This window comes from Tasmannia lanceolata, unplaced genomic scaffold (genome assembly GCF_043159265.1).
Source record: "Tasmannia lanceolata isolate RefF3 unplaced genomic scaffold, GAP_Taslan_0.1 ptg000003l, whole genome shotgun sequence".
NCBI classification, from domain to species: Eukaryota; Viridiplantae; Streptophyta; class Magnoliopsida; order Canellales; family Winteraceae; genus Tasmannia; species Tasmannia lanceolata.
In genome coordinates, this window is record NW_027518680.1 from 14,508,458 (window position 1) to 14,526,838 (window position 18,381).

Sequence of the window (18,381 nt, forward strand, 5' to 3'; positions counted from 1 at the left end):
TTAATCTTTCAAGGTGTATGCCCAAGTAGCACGAGGAAGTAGTTTTACTAGTCTTCTTTGGGTTCTAGAATTCAATGTATATGTTTATGTGACTCAGTTTTGGGGTCCATCCTTTGCCTTAGTTTGGACTTTTACCTTGGGGTTCCTAGTGGGTGCCTTCAAAATATGGTGCAAAAGATATGACCGTAGGAATTTGACTATCTTTCCACGCAGCGCAAAGGCGAAACTTGTTCTCCTTTAGCTTTACTTCATTCGAGTATCGATTTTGAGCTTAGTAAGTATATATTCCTTAGGCTATGACGGAATGCTTCTTGAGCCAACCCCTTCCCTTCCTACCTTAGAGTTTTCGCAGGTTAAAGGATTTCTTCCTCTTTAGAGTCTGTCATAGAGAGTTTAGGAGCCTATTTTAGCCCCATTCTACCTCATCCAAAGGAACAGAGGCGAGAAAGACGAACATAATGGGGTGGAAATATTACCAAAAAATTTTGCGTCCATTTTTCCACTTAAAAATGGGTGTAAATTTTAAGGCTCATTTTTTACGGTCTTTTTTTGTTTTTTCTACAAAAATCATTGTACTTTCACCCCTTTTTTGTTTCCTTTTCTTTCGAAATTAAAATGATCATAAAAAAATTTTTGCCCCCATTTGAAATTTATTTTACGCCCATTCTAGGTCGAAAGAAAAAAAAAAGACAAACAAAACCGGGTGGAGATATTAATTAGTTTCCATACTTAGATATAAACAAACCTAAATGAGCTCCTAATTTTAAATGTGCATTGTTCGTTTTTAATATTTGATAGAGCTATCTAATTATATATAAGTAAAGTTGAATGTTGCACAATGTGGTGCTGCCACGTGGCACCCATCCTATACGCGCAACTTCTATGTATAACCCCTTTTAAGAGAAAGGATATTATACATGCAACTTCTGTGTATAGCAGCGAAATTTCATCAGTTCATGTTTGAGAAGGAATTCTACAACTTCCTTATTTCTCTCCCTATCAACCAATTAAATCTCCTATAATCTCTCTCCATTTTTATTAGTTACCTTTTAAAGGGAAAGCAACCCCTCTTTTAACCTTCTACTTTCAAAAGGATTTCTACAACTTCCTTATTTCTCTCCATAGCAACCAATTAAATCTATTATAATCTATCTCCCTCTTTTTTTAGTTAAGTTTTAAAGAGTTTTATGCAAGTAAACAATAAAACATGGGTTGAAAAGCCGGACAGGCTAACCAATAGGAAAATTTGCATCAGGCTATAAAGAAAAAATAAATGGGGAAACCCTTTGTGTAAAACCAACAGATACCAATCCATTATGCTAATAATCTGGATAATAATTTGCCCATTCTTTTTCATTTTTATTTTATTTTAGCAGTTTCTTTACTTCTTCTTCTTTTTAAATAATTTATAAAACAATATTTTTTTGGGCCAGCCCGTGCATTGCACGTGTCTGCAACTAGTTTCTAGAACAAGAAAATGTCAGATATGGAATGCGGGTGGGCAAAGTGGGGGTAGGAATAACTGCACTTGTGATGGGAAATTGTGAAAGTGCTGCATGCCTAGTGCGTGCCTTTTCTACTTGCACAAATTATCTTTACTTAGTGGGTCCCACATGGCAATATATCTCTCAAGTATCACATTCTTATTATGTCATGGTTTCAAAATTCCCCTATGTCATCGTTAACTTTCCCGTGTTAACTCTATTTTACCTTGTTAGAGTTCTTGTCACGAGTTTTCGCTTTCTCCTACAAAGTCAATAAAAAACTTTTTGGACTCTCCCAAGTTACAACCGTGTCAACCAAGTACTCACTGCTACATTTTACATTGCTCAAGTTCTTGTCAGGAGTCTGTATTTTGCCCTACACAGTCAATAAAAACTCTCTAGACTCTCCTGAGTTACAGACCGTGTCAACTGAGTACTCAGTCACCCCGAGTTGATTGAGATTTATTTTGGCTGTTTTTTTGCCCGCACCCCCATTTTGAAACACTGATTCATATTACTTCTAGGTAAAATGGAGATCTATTCTAGCATTAAAAACGATGTTAAAAAAAATACAATCTACCTGTATAAAAGATAAATAACGCCTTTCTCCAACAGCTTAAGCTTTTGGAGAAGTTGGTAAGTTAACACTACCCAATGGTTCAATTTTCAAATGAATGACATCTTTACTAAAGCTAAAGCCATCACCGGTGGCTGGATAAGACCAATATTGACCGAGTCTCTTAGTCTTTTCGTCCTCTAGTATCTGGAAAACCAATCCGAAAATCTAAAAAATAATAAACTAAGTGAGTGCTGATCTCCATCTTCCTTAGTATTCATCATGTGGCCATGTAATGGAAAATTGTACGCACTCACAAATATTATACACATCCAGTCCTTTTGTTTTGTCTTTTTTCTTTCTTTTTTTTTCTGAAAACAAAGCCATGCACAATAAAGTATGTTCACAAAAATCCTTGTATGTTCGAAGAACCAACGAAGAAAGTTAAACGTATTTTTTTAAAATGAGAAGCTGATAGATCATCTTTTCGTTGTTTATAAGAACTAACATCCTAACCATCCGATTTGTAGCACTTTTTTACCGTTATTTTAAAAAAAAAGAACTTGTAAAGCTTGCACCTTACAATTTGAATGGATAGAGTACTGGAGATCAACAAATAGAGTTTTGGATCATAGCTCTAACAAAACAAAATTCCACCACATCCTAACTTGTGAGGTTTGGAGGTAGGGCCCGATTTTGGCCCTTTCCTTGGGTTGGGTTGGGTTGAGTTAGGGTCAGAAAAGGACAACCTGATTTAATTTCGAAATTAGTTATGGCTGAGACCTTGGGCAACTCAAGGCAAAGCAAACCCAACCCTATCTTTATCCCCTTGATTTTATCCTAATTTTATTGCGACCCGACCTCAACCCGAATAAACTCCGAACCCAATATTCATTTTAAGCATGTTTTTCTATTTTTGCCACGGCCCATGTGAACCCAACCCGACCCAATTTGAAAAATGGAGTCTGACGGGTTCAGAGATTTAGAACCGGGTTGGGATAGGGTTGACCCTCTTCGACCCAAGACTCGGGTTGGGTCAGGTTAAGATTGATTGACATAGGCAACCAGAACGGACTGCATATCTATCTGGGCACGTCTCAAAATCATTTTTTTCCCCTGATGACATAGGGTATCCCCACCCCCAATTTTTAGGTTCTCTCAGAATCATTGCTTAAAAACCAACGTAGAAAACAGGGGGATAATGTAGGCAATTAGAGAGCACAGAAATAAGCTCAGCATGCTCCGGAATAAAATCTACAGGTTCTGATATACTACAACTTGGTTAGGCTTAGACTTTCGATTTCTTAACAGGATCCCATCACACATGAACCAGGTCACACTGTTTACAAATAACAGCAGTCCTTTCAGTGTTCTTCAACCTACTAAACTGGCAAGCCCTTTTCTGGGTCATCAGTTTAGAAAATCTAAGAGCTAACAGTTTGGCTAGAAAAAGAGATGCAAATAAATTGGGTTTTCATCACTAGAACGCCGAGGGATGTGCACCTGAACTGACTCGAAACACCTAAATGGTACTTCTCTATGGTGTGAAATCCGATACCATACTCAGAGGGTGAGACAATGAGAGGGTGAGACTGTGAGACCTGTTCGTGCACATGCAACACCGCCGACTCGAAGTATAACCCAATGTGGAAAAGAAACTGTCACATTGAAACAGCTTAATTCAATTTTATGTATCATCATATCCATGCATACACACCATATTCTAAAAGCTATCTCTGTATACACACCATGCATCTAATAATACTTACAAATGCCAAATTCCAACCCCAGATGAGACTATTAAGATTTACTTGAATTGCTAGCATGCACAACACTATGCAAGTAAGCATGCACAAAACTACATTTGAGCTGACTCTGAAGAAGTTACATGGTCTAAAATCCTCATGGTGCTTCCAACCAAGTGACCCATAGATGTAGATACGCCACCAAAACTGACTGACTTGATAAAATTGATCCATCCCCTACAAACCAACATTAATATATCCAAAGCAGGATTAATATATTCATTTTCACCTTCTGCACTAAAAAAATGTCTTTGCTAAATTGAATTCATAACACAAATAAGAAAGAGCTGCAGTAGGTCCCAAAAAAGATAGGAAAAATTCAAATAGAAGCACAAGCAGCAGGAAAAGAACAAAAATGTGTAATTAAGTACCTCCATCTCTAGCAATTAAAAAAAGCACCTCTAGCAGCAGGAAAAGAACAAAAATGTGTAATTAAGTACCTCCATCTCTAGCAATTAAAAAAAGCACCTCTATCTCTTAAATGCGCGAAGGAAAACAAAACAAAGAAGGGAACCACTCATCATCGAAGGGATTCGGCAAATGTGATTGCCTGGGCTATGAATCGTTGCCCGGGTCCTCGGAGGCTTTCACATGTACTGGATGAAATGCGGGACTTGGTACGCCTCATCAAACCCCGGGTGTGGTGCATATGCGGAGATCGGCTAATGAGTTGGCAGATGGTCTTGCTTGGGTGCTTTGGGGGGGGGGGGGGCGCTTACGGGGAGATACATCTGTGATTTTTGATGTATCTCGCATTGGGCCTTCCGCTGCCCTTCTCTAATTTTTGCACTTTTTTACATTGTAAATCTGACTGTTATGCTTGGGACATCTTGTCCCTACTATCTAGTAGGCTTTTAGTACTTGGAGTAAAATCGTTACCTTTCAAAAAAAAAAAAAGCAAAACAAAGAAAGACAAATGTAGCTCCATCGCTTGAGACCCTATTGGGCCATCGTTTGTGAATTTGAATTCAATGTAAATACTTTAATGAACTTCTTGGTGGTAGCTTCCTCAACTATATATACATTTTGCAAAGTCTGACAATGCCTTCACAGATTATCTTCTTTGAAGAATGGTCATAGAGCTTGTCTACTAGGGCAATCACAATAGTAAGTCGGCACATGCAATCATCATTGGCCATCTTCAAAATACGAGCCCTCAAGGCTTCCTTTGCTTTAGTTTCTTCAGGAGATGATTCAGCATGCATACGAGCACAATCTCAAGTTTTTTAAGGCTTTAAGCAGAAACTCCATCTTTTGTTCCCACCTTTGAAAGTTCATCCTCTCAAAGCGCTCAACCGTGACTTGGCTAGGGTTCATCGGGTTAACAAAATTAATAGACCCTAATATATCTTCAAATTGTTGAAAATAAACTGCATGTCAATCAATTAATCTAATAACCTTCAAATCAGATCTTAGAGGTGCGTTGCAACAACGTTTTAAAACGTGGATGTGGGTCAGAAGGCATCCAAAGCAAATCCTAGTCGACTTGGCACGATGCAGTCGAGTACTTGGTTGATGCGGTCATAACTCGCGAGAGTCAAAGGAGTTTTGATTGACTGTGACGCAAAATGCAGACTTGGACAACACGGCCAAGGTAAAAGGGAGTCGACTAAGGGAAGTCTACGATAACACGGAGTTTTGAAACTATGTGTCACAATGCCCCTTATTGAATATAGTTAGCCTACCAACATGCAAGGGATTTTGGCAACTCTTTATCCTGGACTAAACCGTACCAGACTATATGACCTCAAGATGAGGTTTGCACTACCAAAATATGAGAAGGGTATAACTGAGTCTCCTTAAGAATTCCCAAAAAATCACAAGTGTTAAGTCCCCACCGTGATCAGAAAAAATCCATTGAGTTAACACTATAACTGGAGAATCAATTTATTTCCCTTCAGAGAGAGAGAGAGAGAGAGAGAGAGATCATTGAGTTAACAATATAGTTCAATATATCTTAATTAGGAGAAACTTAAAAGTGGGGGCTATAATCAGATACCCACAAACACTTTAAAGGAGATGCTAGAGAGATTCACAACAAACTATACTTGGTATGTTGATAAATCGTCACTAAAAATAGAGGCAAACACAGCTCAATGAAGTTAACATATCTAAGAAAATGATCGAGTTAAAACACATTTCACTAAGGTCTGTAGATTTAAAAGATCAAGACACACACCACTTGGTGAATCATTCAAAAAATAAACGCCACTCACTACTCAGAGATAACCACAGATCTTATGAAAAAGATCGAGTCAAACACCACCTAGTGATAACCAAGGATCTTATAGAAAAGATCAAGCAATTTTAACTAATGTGTGTGCGTGTGTGTGTGTGTGTGTGTATAAGCAGCTTGCAATTTTAACTGATGTGTGTGCGTGTGTGTATAAGCAGCTTGATAGAGACAAATACCGGTACGTGGTGGAGACAACATATCAAATCAATTAGATTAAAGACAGCACCATATTACCACAAACAGAGGGGTCTGTTGTATTCAAGTAATTTGATGAAAAGCGAGTGGTGTGGGCCTATTGCATCTAATCAATTAGATCAAAGTCAGCACATTTAGCGGTGGGTCTATTTTATCTAACCACGCTAATTTTTATCCCTGTGAATGGTTAGGCCCTTGCTTAATCCATTGGACCCACCACTTTATTAGTATGCCTGTGGCTTAGTGAACTAGCTTTCAAATTTGAATTGGGCTTGACTAGGTCTTATAGACTTATTAGATCTTTCAAGTGTCTAGTGTATTTAAAACGTCTCTAGCCTAAGCCTTATATATACTTCTAAGATGTTTAAGGTTTCCTCACTTTCCACTGCACGACAAAACTTTAGAAGTGAAAACAAGTTTTGTGAATGGTTCATTCTGTTACTGTTGCGCTACTTGAACGGGAAAGGAAAAGGAAATGGCATGGCAAATAGTAAGGAATTGGAAAGGAAAAGCAGTGGTCTGAGCATGCAGTTGTCTAGAAACGGTAAGGAAAATAAATTAAAAATACAAAATGACGCGTTCTGTAGGATAGAAAGCACATGGCATGTTTACTAACTTCACCATAGATATTATCTGAAACCAATGTTTGCCAATTTATGCATCTAATATGGGACCCACATAGAGACATCCTAATGTTTCAAAAAAGTGGACTCACTATACATTTCACAACACAACCAATATTTTTAAGAGAAAAAAGTATAACCCAAAAACAAGATGATAATGATAGCAACTCATAGCAGCATTGAAGTTGTAGGTTTAGGTTCTTCAAACACTTATGTTTGAAGTGGAGCTACTATGTTCTGACCCATGTATGCGGTATTGCGGTCAACTATTCTTCAGCCTCCTCCGCACTACTATACGAGCAGTATAAGGCTCCATTTTAGCCATCATCTTGAACTTAAAACTCTGGCCAAGAGAAAAACATCCCTTGTCTGCCGCTAAAGACGACGTAATAAATTTTTATTTGTTTTGCGCATGTTTTGATATGTACATATAAGTACATAGATTAATAACAAGCAATATGAAGGGTTAGAACATGCAAATCAGTCAAATATGCATAAAAGTAGAAAAAAATATCCAAAAAACATTATATCCAAGTTTTTCTATTCATAGAAGTTTTCTTGTATAGAAAGTCCTAATCCCACGATTCAAATCCATCATAAAAAACGTTCATCTACTAGATAAATCAGGCCATTGCCAACCAATGAATGCCCTCCTATGAACATCGTTATATATAAAAGATAGTCGAGCTACAATCAGTTTACAGTTGAGGTACTCCAATAGTCCAATGTCTTCAACAGTACCTCTGAGCTATGACCTTGAACCCCTTCAACTGCTGTGTAAAGATCTTCGAGGTCAACTCGGATAGAAAGCTTTTCGATAGCAATAACCACCTGAGTCATCTTTTTTTTTTTTTTTGAATGGTACCACCTGAGTCATCTTAAAAGCAACTTTTTTCCATTGTACCCATTTATTGACCTGTTCGATGTCTCCTTTGCCTTCAGCTTGGTTCCTGTCTATTCCCTGAAAGTGGGGATGAGTCACTGACTCCTCTACTGCTCACCCAATAGATGGTGGCACCAACTCTGTGATTTTGATGGTGTCTAGCCATTAAAAAAGTTGTTTGATTTGTTTTCCAGACCTATCAGTTGAGTAGAGGGAATGCTGCTATCCACCTCTTGAGTAGTTGCTACCCTTTACCCACTCCATTGTCATGTGGCATAATCTACTCCAAAAACATCCCTCATCTCCTTGTATAACTCATGCGGACCTCAAAAAATCTCTTTGAAATACAAGGACTGAGAAAATATATAAGCAAACAATTGAAATCCATTAATAAGTAATGCATGTACGATTTACTTACTACTATGTGAGACATGTAAGACCCGTACACTTTTAGTCCCTAACAACTGTACTTAACTTTTGTCGACAAATATCTTCTGATGTCAGAAATCACGCTGTATTAAGGATACATAACCAAATATTTTTTGGCCTAAGAAATTGTGCTTAGTGAGTTAGTTGAACGGCATTTTTTAAGGGAAAAGTATATAGTAAAATAGTTTTTGTAGTACTATCCCAGCCAAACCCACTTTGATTAAGCAGGCTATTCACCATCTTATATGACTGTTTTAAGGTCTGGATCATAGTTACCAGGGTGGGAAATGGAAATGGAAACGGAAACGGGAAACAAAACGTGAAACGGAAATGGGACACGCATGAAAAAAAATACAAGGGAAACAAGAAATGAGAAACAATAGAAAATCGTAAGAGAAACGTCTTAGGAAATGATGTGTTTTTTCCACAATGATTTTTGTAAGTTCCACACATGTTTCCTACACATCTCATATGCGTAGAATTCTATGAGTGTTGCATACGTCTATCACGCGTTTACACATTATTTACATTAGTTTTTCATATGTTTCCCATGTGTTTCAGAAATATTTCTCCAATTTTATATCATATTTTGGAAACGTTTTCGAAAAGTGTTTCCCTCATTTTAGGGGAAACGAGTTTCCCAACCGCGAGAAACGGGTTTCCCACCCGCCCAAGGAGTTTCCGGCAACTATGGTCTGGATACGATTTTTGTTGTTATCCTTTGTCAGCTTCAGATTGAAGTGATTGTTAATGTCATTGGCCGTTGCATTATACTTCACGTCCTAAAAGCCATTAGATATTTTGTTACCTCCGCTGGCTTGTTGTAACAGAGAATTTACTAAAACCCAGACCATCTCAATGTTCCACATTACATTTTTCCCTTTCCTCTTTATATCATCAAATGCCATTTTCACGCTAACAAAAGTTGTGAAAATAAACACCAATATAAGTACTGTAGTACGAAAACTTAAACATATAACTGATCAAACAATAACCATAACAACATGATAGACATTAAAAAAAACATAACATGATAACAGTAGACAATCATATGAGTGTGATCAATCAACCACCACATCAACATCATAACAATAAACAACTACAGAACCGAACAATCAATAACCATAATGTCATCATATCCATAAACATTAGTACAAATACATAAACATAGTGAATATTTTATCCTAACGTTGACGGGTTTGTTGGAAATCATTCCACAGCTGTCGTGATTTAATTTCTAATTCTAATCCGTCTCTTCGATCTTCTTCCCTTGAAAGCGTTGGAAATGCAACAGAGTCCTCTTCTTATACGCTTTCTGTTGATCGATATCATTCACTATCCTCTTCTTATACGCTTTATGTTGATCGATATCATTCACTATTAAATCATTTGGCATGAACCTTCTAGTGTAATTGGTATTGTATTTGGGACACCTTGTCCCTCTCTTTTGTACGTCTTGATTTCCTGGCAATTAATTTTTAAGGGAAAAATACACTTAGGCCCCCTTGTAGTTTCTGACACATTCAACTTAACCCCTAATGTTTAAAAAGTTACAAGTAGACCCCCTGTGGTTTCAATTTGTGTAAGGTAGACCCCCTCAGTTGACGGTTCGCAGATTGAAAGGTTAGGATGATCCGATGGAGCTGATTTTTTAGGCACACCCTATCTATATCAGGGCCCATCAAATGAAAGCTTTGGATCATCCAAACAATGTGGGCCCACTGTGTTTTTGGTAGTGTTTGGATTCGGGTAAGGTCGCACATTGTTTGGATGATCCAAAGCGTTCATTTGATGGGCCCTGACATAGATAGGGTGTGCCCAAAAAATCAGCTCCATCGGATCATCCTAACCCTTCAATCTGTGGATGAATCCGTCGACTGAGGGGGCCTACCGTATACAAATTGAAACCATAGGGGGTCTACTTGTAACTTTTTAAACATTAGGGGTTAAGTTGAATGTGTCAGAAACCACAGGTGGTCTAAGTGTATTTTTCCCAATTTTTAATATTTTTAAAAAAAAAACCCTCTAGTGTAATTGTCGACGCAACAAACAAGTTAACATAATATCGATATGCTTCTCGAAGGGATACATAGGTTCTTCGTAAATAATGTTGAAACGCTTCTTCAAAACATCGAAGGCACACTCGGATGACATTTCAGCATGATGAATGCCTATGATTGAATGGCTCATTAGCAATGTTTGGCCTGCAGCCCATGATCTCATTGAGATGGTATCTTGTGCCCCGATATGAGTAATAAAATGTCCCAATAAAGGGTACCCGGCATCAGCTAGATAAAGAATTCATATGAGCAAAACAATCATATAAGATACTACATTGCATGTCCTACGTATTACTAAATTATTATTTAAGAACAGGAAGCATTATACCTGGAAGGCAAGGAATTATCGTTCCTTGTTATTTCATCTCCTAATATCCAAGAGTCGGATGCCGAACACTCATACAAAACTGCCAGATGAGTTTACTTTGGACACGGTCCAAACTCAAACAACTTCAACACATCAATCAATACCTAATAATGGCTGTCCAACATATGCTTTCATGAAAAACTTAATCTCAGACAAAAATACATGAAAAATAGGTCACTTCCAAGATCACAAGAGCCTTAGAAAATCAGTTCCAATGCCCTCAATCTTTATCCAAATCAAATCAAATTACTTCCACAAGATTCACCATAGAAAAAACGATGCTGAAACATGAGAAGCCACTTTAAAAAAAGATATTTCTAATGGAGAGATTAGATCAAAGTATTACAGATTTGCTCTATTAAATTTAAGAATAGATGATTTTTATAAAAAAATGTTTTTTATAAAAAAACTTTCTATCCATCCACAAAATTGAAATAAATATCTTTAAAAATATCTCAAGGATGATATTTATTCACCACTTAGCACATGTCTGAGACCTAGAATGAGATGTGTCATACAGCTGATGGGGCTTGTCGTACAGGTAGGGTGGAAGGGTTTTCTCATTTTCACTCTTTGGTAGCTTCTTTGGACTACTTGATGTAGATTGATGAAGAAGAAGGGATTAAATATAAGGCAAGGTGGATCTAATCCTGCTATGATACCATGTAATTTACAACATTAAAGAAGAGAAAGAGAGAAAATGCTAGTGGGAGTAAGAGTGTGTGTCCATATCGTGGGGTATGCGCTACTTCATTCACTTATTTTAACATTTACAATATGAAAAAAAATGACTGTTAAGAAGAGACAAAATAATGAGATATACCATAATAAGGGGTGCAAGTTTGGCCCTGTCAGCCCTGACCCGCCCTGAGCCCGAACAGGATCAGAGCTGGATTTTCCAACCCTGAGGGCGGGTCAAGGTTCATTTTTTTAGACCCTGACTCAGGTCGGGTCGGGTTCTCGGTTAATGCCTCGGGTACCGTGACCCGGCCCGACCCTAAGTTTTCTATTATAGAATTGAACCATCTATGCATGTTTCTTTTGCTAATGTTTTCTATTATCTAGGATTGATGTTTCTTTAGATTTTTGTTATTAATTGTTTTTGTTGCCCGTCATGTTGAATTCATATTGTCTTATTTTGTTCCCTTTCTCTGTTTATTGATCATTTTGTTCTATATGATAAGTGGTTGCTTTATTTTTGGCACTCTTGACAGGTATTTGCACTATGGTCAATTAGGGCCGGCCCGGCCAAGCCCTGCCCAATCAGGGCGGGCCAGGCCCAGCACTGAGCCCTGTAGGACGGGCAATGGCTTGAGGTTTTTCGGCCCTGACTCATGGTCAGGGCGGGTAAGGGCCGAGATAATGGGAACCCGACCCAACCCGACCCTGTTGCAGCCCTATACCATATGGCCTCACACACCAACTGCTCAACTTAAACTATGCATAACTTCCAATAGAAGAACCATAGCTTCTATATGTGACGGCATCACACAGCTACTTCCAAAACTAGAGAAGACGCACCATAATCTCCTCCTCTGATGCCTTACACATGGCACAATTATTAAGGATGCATCAAGGCCAATGATTCAAGTGGTCTACCATCAGAATATTATTAAAAAATATTATCCAACGAAAAGCACACTCTAGGTAGACCTAGGAACGACTGAAGCCCATACCTACTGAAGTACCAATAAAAAGACATGAGACTGCATTGGGACATCACTTCCACACTCTTAACAGTATACCAAACCTAGTCCAGCATATTAAGAAATCTCAAAAATACCCAATCTCACTTCTTTTAAGTTCCAAGCAATCCTATCATCTATATTTAAGTAATACTCTTCGACCTTCACCCCTTTGCAACCTAATAACTCCCTACATATCTCCCAATGACTTAAAGCACTAAAACACACCATGGTTCTTCCTACAGACTCTATTGCCCGCAGGTACCCTTTACCTAATTCCAATCCCAAAAAACTCTCCCACCCTGCAAAATAGCCCTCGAATTAGCAGATCTGACATTATTTGACACTCCTCTAGAATCCCAAAACAAAAAGCCCAACCAACAGCTTTTAATATTATGTCATTCATAAAGCATTACCTTCCTACCGAATATCAGATAAATCATTTTCGATCACTATCCACTGGCCTAGTGACCCACGGGAACCAATTTGTCTATTTAATTTTTTTAAACCCCACACTTTCAATTGATTCGAACATATAAGAATTTTGATGTAATGTTGTGGACTGTTTGACTTGTCAAGTGTAAGCAAGAACAAAATATCATCATCATTATCCTGCAGAGATAAAAATATCTAACTTAGTTACTTGTAGATTTTCACAGCAGGCTATTATAAGAATATCTCAAGGATTGCTACGCCAGCTCCATTAGACCGTCCCTAAAGAGTTCATCAAGAAAAGTCACACTGAGCCTTCCATCATGGCCATCTGATCTGATAAGAAAACAGTGGTAACTCATCCACCCACTGCTTGGTTTCACCTAGCATGTAATATAGAATTTACCAAACATTTGGACATGTTAAAAAATCAAGAAAGGGATGAGATTTCAACTCACTAATACAACTGATAACAAAAAAATTGGAGGGTAATCATACCAAGTAGAGTTCATAAAACCACAGCACAATTTCATTTTTTTTCCATTTCTATCATTGCCTAAAGAGAGTTATGTAGCCACATCAGATAACAAATAAATAATCTAGCATTACAAAGAAAGCCAAATAACCGACAGATGCAAATACATTAACATATGATTAAAAGGAGTAGTGCATTGTTCAAAGAAACACAAAAAAAAAAAAAAAGATAAATCTCTCATCAGAGCCTCCTAATCATTCTCTTTAAAAACTTTCAATAACACTTACAGTCAAAAAGCAGTACAATACATTCATGTACCAACATAACAAATTCAAAATTCAACCCATACCTGAACATTAAATTCATGAAAAAAAAAAATGTCAATTTAAACTCAAATACATCTGAAAGAAATAAACTAAAACCCTCATCTTACCTCAACTCAACCTCCACTGCTTCACTTGTACTCAAACGACGGAATCGGCGAACTGGGTTGATCAAAACTCTCCAAAATCTCCGTCTTCGTCCCACCCCCATTCGCAGCCTCCTGCTTCTTCCCGCCCCCAAAAAACCCACCAAACCACGAACCCGACCCCTCCCCAGAACCCTCCATCGCAGGTGCTGGAGCCGGCATCGATCCCACCGGAAACCCCGCTCCAACGCCGGGTTTACTCGGCATAGTCTCCTCAATCGGCGGCAAAGGCTGAGCACTAAGAACCTTATTAAGCATAATCCCAGCACCTTCAATAAGAGCAAGAAGAACCCCACCAAACATAGCCGATCTCGAGGCGGCCCCCATCCCCTGACGCATCTGTAAGAAGCCACCGGTGGCGGCTCCGGCGATGATGGAGTTCCAGGGATCTTCTTTCTGGCGGACGTAGACCATGGTGCAATCGAAGGCAGAGAAGAGTCCGCCCCAGACTGCGAAGCTCCCGCCCACGCGGGGAGCGTTCATTCGGACGGCTTGGGAGCCGCCGATAAGGCGATCGCCTTTCGGGGAGTTGTAGACGCCTTTGAGGAAGTGGAATACGGAGCCGCCCACAGCGCCCATGCCGAAGGCCCCGCCTATGTCGTCGAGGATTCGGTCCGGGCAGGGTTCTCGAGAGGTTTCTGGGGTTCCCATGGATGCAGAGAAGGAGAAAAACCCTAGAAAAATTTAAAACCCTTGAAACCAAGAGAAGAAGAAAACCCTAGAAACCCTTAAAATCCTTGAAACCCTAGAAGAGAAGAAGAAAAATCCTAGAAGAGAAAAAACCCTAAAAACCCTTAGATGTTCTGGGTCGAGAAGTAATCAAGCCCTCAAAACCCTAGATTTTCCGGATCGAGAAGTAATCAAACCCTAAAAGTTCTAGATGTTCGCGGTCTGGGTCGAGTAGTAGTCAAACCCTAAAAACCCTAGATATTTTGGGTCGAGAAGCAATCAAACCATAAAAATAGCTGGTCGTTTGGGGAAGGGGAAATAAGAGGTGGAACTGGGCTGCGGTATTTTGATCGGAGCCGTCGATCGGACCTATAGAAAAAGGAGAGCGGTGTTTTGATCGGAGCCGTTGATCGGACAGATCAAAAGATGAACCGTTGATTTTTTTTTTGTCATTGATTATTTTTCCTGAGATGTTCGATTGGCATGGGACAAAGTCCACGTGGATCCCCTCATGATGTTAAACAAAATCAACGGTCTTGATTGCACAATTATGTAGAATCTATCATCTCATGTTGTTCATGACAGATCAAAGGTGATGATCAATGCTAGGCCCCATACGGGACATGTATGTGGAATCAAGACCGTTGATCTTATTCAACATTAGCACGACCATGTTTTTATAATTGCACAAGCTTAGCATGTCTTTAAGTAATAAAAGACAAGAAGAGTTTGTGCAATTTTTAAAACATGGTAGTGCCAATATCAATGGCCTCAGTGTATTGGTTAATTCCTATTCCTATTCGTATGATATAGCTTCTTCTTAGCCTTACCTCTGAAACTCAAGGCGTTTGAAGAGGCAAATAGCAGAATTTTTTGGCAATGTATTCTTCCAACAATGGGTTCTTGCATTCCAGGTTTCCCCTTCTCCCTCTGAGATACATTTCAAAGTTTTATTTCTCCTTAATACATTTTTTTTCAATGCCTATCATGTACTCCAGTTTCGCAAAAGGCCACGCATTTCCTCTGGTTTCTAGGGCTTCTGGCCGTCCCAAATGCTTTAATTCCTCACAGAGCTTCCAGATTCATTCTTTCTCAAATGGGTGTCAAAAAACAATAAATTTCTCCAATGGGTTTCACCAAAAAACCCTAGATAACAACATTGGAGCAAAACCCAGAATTTTCTTTTGTGGGTTTTATCATCAAGGCCTAGAAAACATCAATAAAGTAAAACCCAGAAACTTCTCAAATGGGTTTCGTCTGAAAACCCTAGAGAGCATAAATATAGTGAGAGCCAGGAATTTCTCAAATGGGTCTCATCAGAATGCCATGGAAAGCAACAGAGAGGTAAAACCCAGAAAAAATCTCCCTTGGATTGCATCATACAAAAGTAGGGAGACCAAAGGATCAGAGAAAATGCCAACAGCAAGAACTAGTCGTTCTTCTTGGGAAGAATCTGCGGAGACTTATTTTTTGAAAAACGGCTCGAAGCCTTCATTAGAGAACTGGGAGAGTAAAACTAGAATGGTAGATGATTCAGAAAAAGGTAGAAGGGATTTTACGAAAATGGAAGTTGAGGTGGTGGAGGAGGACGAAGATGTCGGCCCTATTGATGATCCTAGATGGGATAGGATTAAGAATAAGTACAAGCGAATTATAGATAGAGAAACTAGGCCTGAAAATCCGGAGATTCATACGTGGAATAAACAGGAAAATTGGGGTAGGAAAACATGGAAAGAGGCTACAGAATCAACTGTACCAAAGATGGTTGGTGAAGGGATTTATGGGGTTGGTCCTGTTTCAGCAGCACTAACAGTAGGGAGAAGGCAATTCTATACTTTGTATGTTCAGGAAGGAATGGATTTGAGTGGAAATAACAGGAAAAAGAAGGACAAGAGAGGGATAGAGAAGGCGATAAGAATCGCAGAAAAGATAGGATTAACTGTAAAAGAAGCTTCAAAGCATGACCTCAATATGGTTGTCGACAACCGGCCTCATCAGGGCTTGGTGCTAGACGCTTCTCCATTGGAGATGGTTAGTATTAGGGAACTAGACCCTGTTTTAGTTGAGGGAGTTACAGCTCCCCTTTGGGTTGCTTTGGATGAGGTTACAGATCCTCAAAATTTAGGGGCCATTGTTCGGTCATCTTATTTCTTTGGAGCAGCAGGGGTGGTGTTATGTGCAAAGAATTCAGCTCCTCTGAGTGGAGTTGTGAGCAAAGCGAGTGCGGGTTCACTCGAATTGATTGAGTTAAGGTCTTGCAAAAATATGATGCAGTTTTTGGCATCCTCAGTTGAAAATGGATGGCGGGTTCTTGGAGGCTCGGTTTCTTCGAAAGCTGTTCCATTGAATGAGGTTGCTGGCGGTGCACCGACTATTCTTGTGTTGGGTAGTGAAGGCACTGGTTTGAGACCTCTGGTTGAGAGATCCTGTACTCAGTTGATTAGAATCCCCGGGAACACTCCCATGGGTTTATCTGCCGGGGGAGTTGAAGGTGAGGAATCTGAAGGGACTGATCCAATATGTTCAGGTAAGGAATATCAGTCCTTTGTAGCTGTAGAGAGCTTGAATGTAAGTGTTGCTGCCGGTGTACTTCTTTACCATTTGGTTGGAAGCACTAATCATTTCTTAGGTGGTAAAAAAGTCGATGGTCTTGAATGAGGTTGCTTGTTATAATGAATATGTCATCTCATTTTCTGTTGATCTGGCTCATATATTTGAATTTTCTCTTTGCTATTTACAAGTGAACCATATGAAGTTTCTTTGTTGCAGTGTATCATTATGTTTTCAAGGCAGATCATCAAATGTCATTTTGTTTTCTTGTGGTAGTCATTTGGAGATCTGTAATGGACTTGAAATTTCTCAGAAGCAATGATGTAGTTTTAAATAAATTTATGTTATAATGAATGGAACTATGATTCAAAGGACTAAGTAAGTAGTCATGGAATTTGTTGTCTGATTTTTCTATCCAACCATGAATGTAAGGCACATCATTTTTGAGAATTTATTGTGTTAGACACACGTCAACAAGGCTGTTTGTTACTAAAAGCTATTGTCTTTTCAATTATTTATTGCTATATGTATAATATAAAACTCCAGTGTATTCCTATTTGTTTTAGTTTGGAAAACATATTTATCACAGAATTGATTTAAGAATTAAGACCATCCTCCTCAGGCATTAAACAACATTATTAAAGTTTTGGGTGCATAGTGCTTCCTGAGGGTCTTATACCCTATTCCTTTTGCAACGTCATTATTTGTTATCTTTCACAGCTCCCACTCAAAGTTCAATGTGGAGTGAAATTGTCTATGTGGAATCTCCTTAATAGGTGTAACCATTATTCAGCTACATTATATCTTAAAACCTATGATTTGTGGACACTGACATGAGTGCCACACGTCGACACGTACACAGAGTTTCGGGCATGGCAAACTCCCAAATTTTAGAAATGGGGATGCGGCTAAAATACAAAATATATATAATCATGCGTTGTAGATACGGATTCATGTGTTGAGTTTCGACACGGATATGAGTTGTCTGACATGGCAACATCTAAAAATCTAGACATGATGACACTACATACATATAAAATTATTATAAAATTATTGATTACTATCATAATTTATAATATAAATATGATATTCATTTAACAAACTAACTTAGAATTAATCAACTATAATCTAAAACATATGAGATAATCAAATAATAACGCATTCATCAATTTAATCTAGTTATGTTCCGTCCCCAGTATACAACGTGAAAGGGGTACAACGTGAAAGGAGACCAATATGATACAATGAATATAGTGTTGGAATAAGAGTTTGTTTATGGTTTTAGGTTTATGGGAAGGGATATGGAAGCAAATATTAGTTAAAGAAGAGTTCAAATAAGAGTTTATAATAAAAGAAGACTTAATAATAAAAGTGGTAAACATAATGTTCAATAATAAAACTGAATGTCAAACTTGACACAGTACAAAAAACGTGTCCACACGCCCACATTAAGTCTAACACTT

At 38.5% G+C, this 18,381-nt stretch overlaps 1 protein-coding gene and 1 pseudogene across 3 annotated transcripts; one reads left to right on the forward strand and one right to left on the reverse strand.

Moving 5' to 3' along the window:
• Positions 1-3,687: 3,687 nt before the first annotated feature.
• On the reverse strand, positions 3,688-14,668 carry LOC143852203 (mitochondrial import inner membrane translocase subunit TIM17-2 pseudogene; annotated as a pseudogene). Of its 2 annotated transcripts, none has more exons than XR_013236740.1 (2): positions 13,664-14,665; positions 3,688-4,022 (listed from the first exon to the last, which is right to left on the reverse strand). The product of XR_013236740.1 is annotated as a mitochondrial import inner membrane translocase subunit TIM17-2 pseudogene, transcript variant X1 (transcript). The 2 variants fall into 2 exon arrangements; XR_013236743.1 differs by lacking the exon at positions 3,688-4,022 and adding an exon at positions 10,227-10,752 and having other exon boundaries at positions 13,664-14,668.
• A 508-nt stretch (positions 14,669-15,176) lies between these two features.
• On the forward strand, positions 15,177-17,324 carry LOC143852216 (tRNA/rRNA methyltransferase (SpoU) family protein). Its single transcript, XM_077361599.1, has one exon. The coding sequence runs from the start codon at positions 15,248-15,250 to the stop codon at positions 17,024-17,026; it is 1,779 nt and encodes a 592-aa protein (XP_077217714.1). The 5' UTR covers positions 15,177-15,247; the 3' UTR covers positions 17,027-17,324.
• The last annotated feature ends 1,057 nt before the right edge of the window (positions 17,325-18,381 follow it).

Coding starts and splice junctions, on each gene's coding strand:
- LOC143852216 (XM_077361599.1), top strand. CDS start 15,248: ATGTATTCTTCCAACAATGGGTTCTTGCATTCCAGGTTTCCCCTTCTC.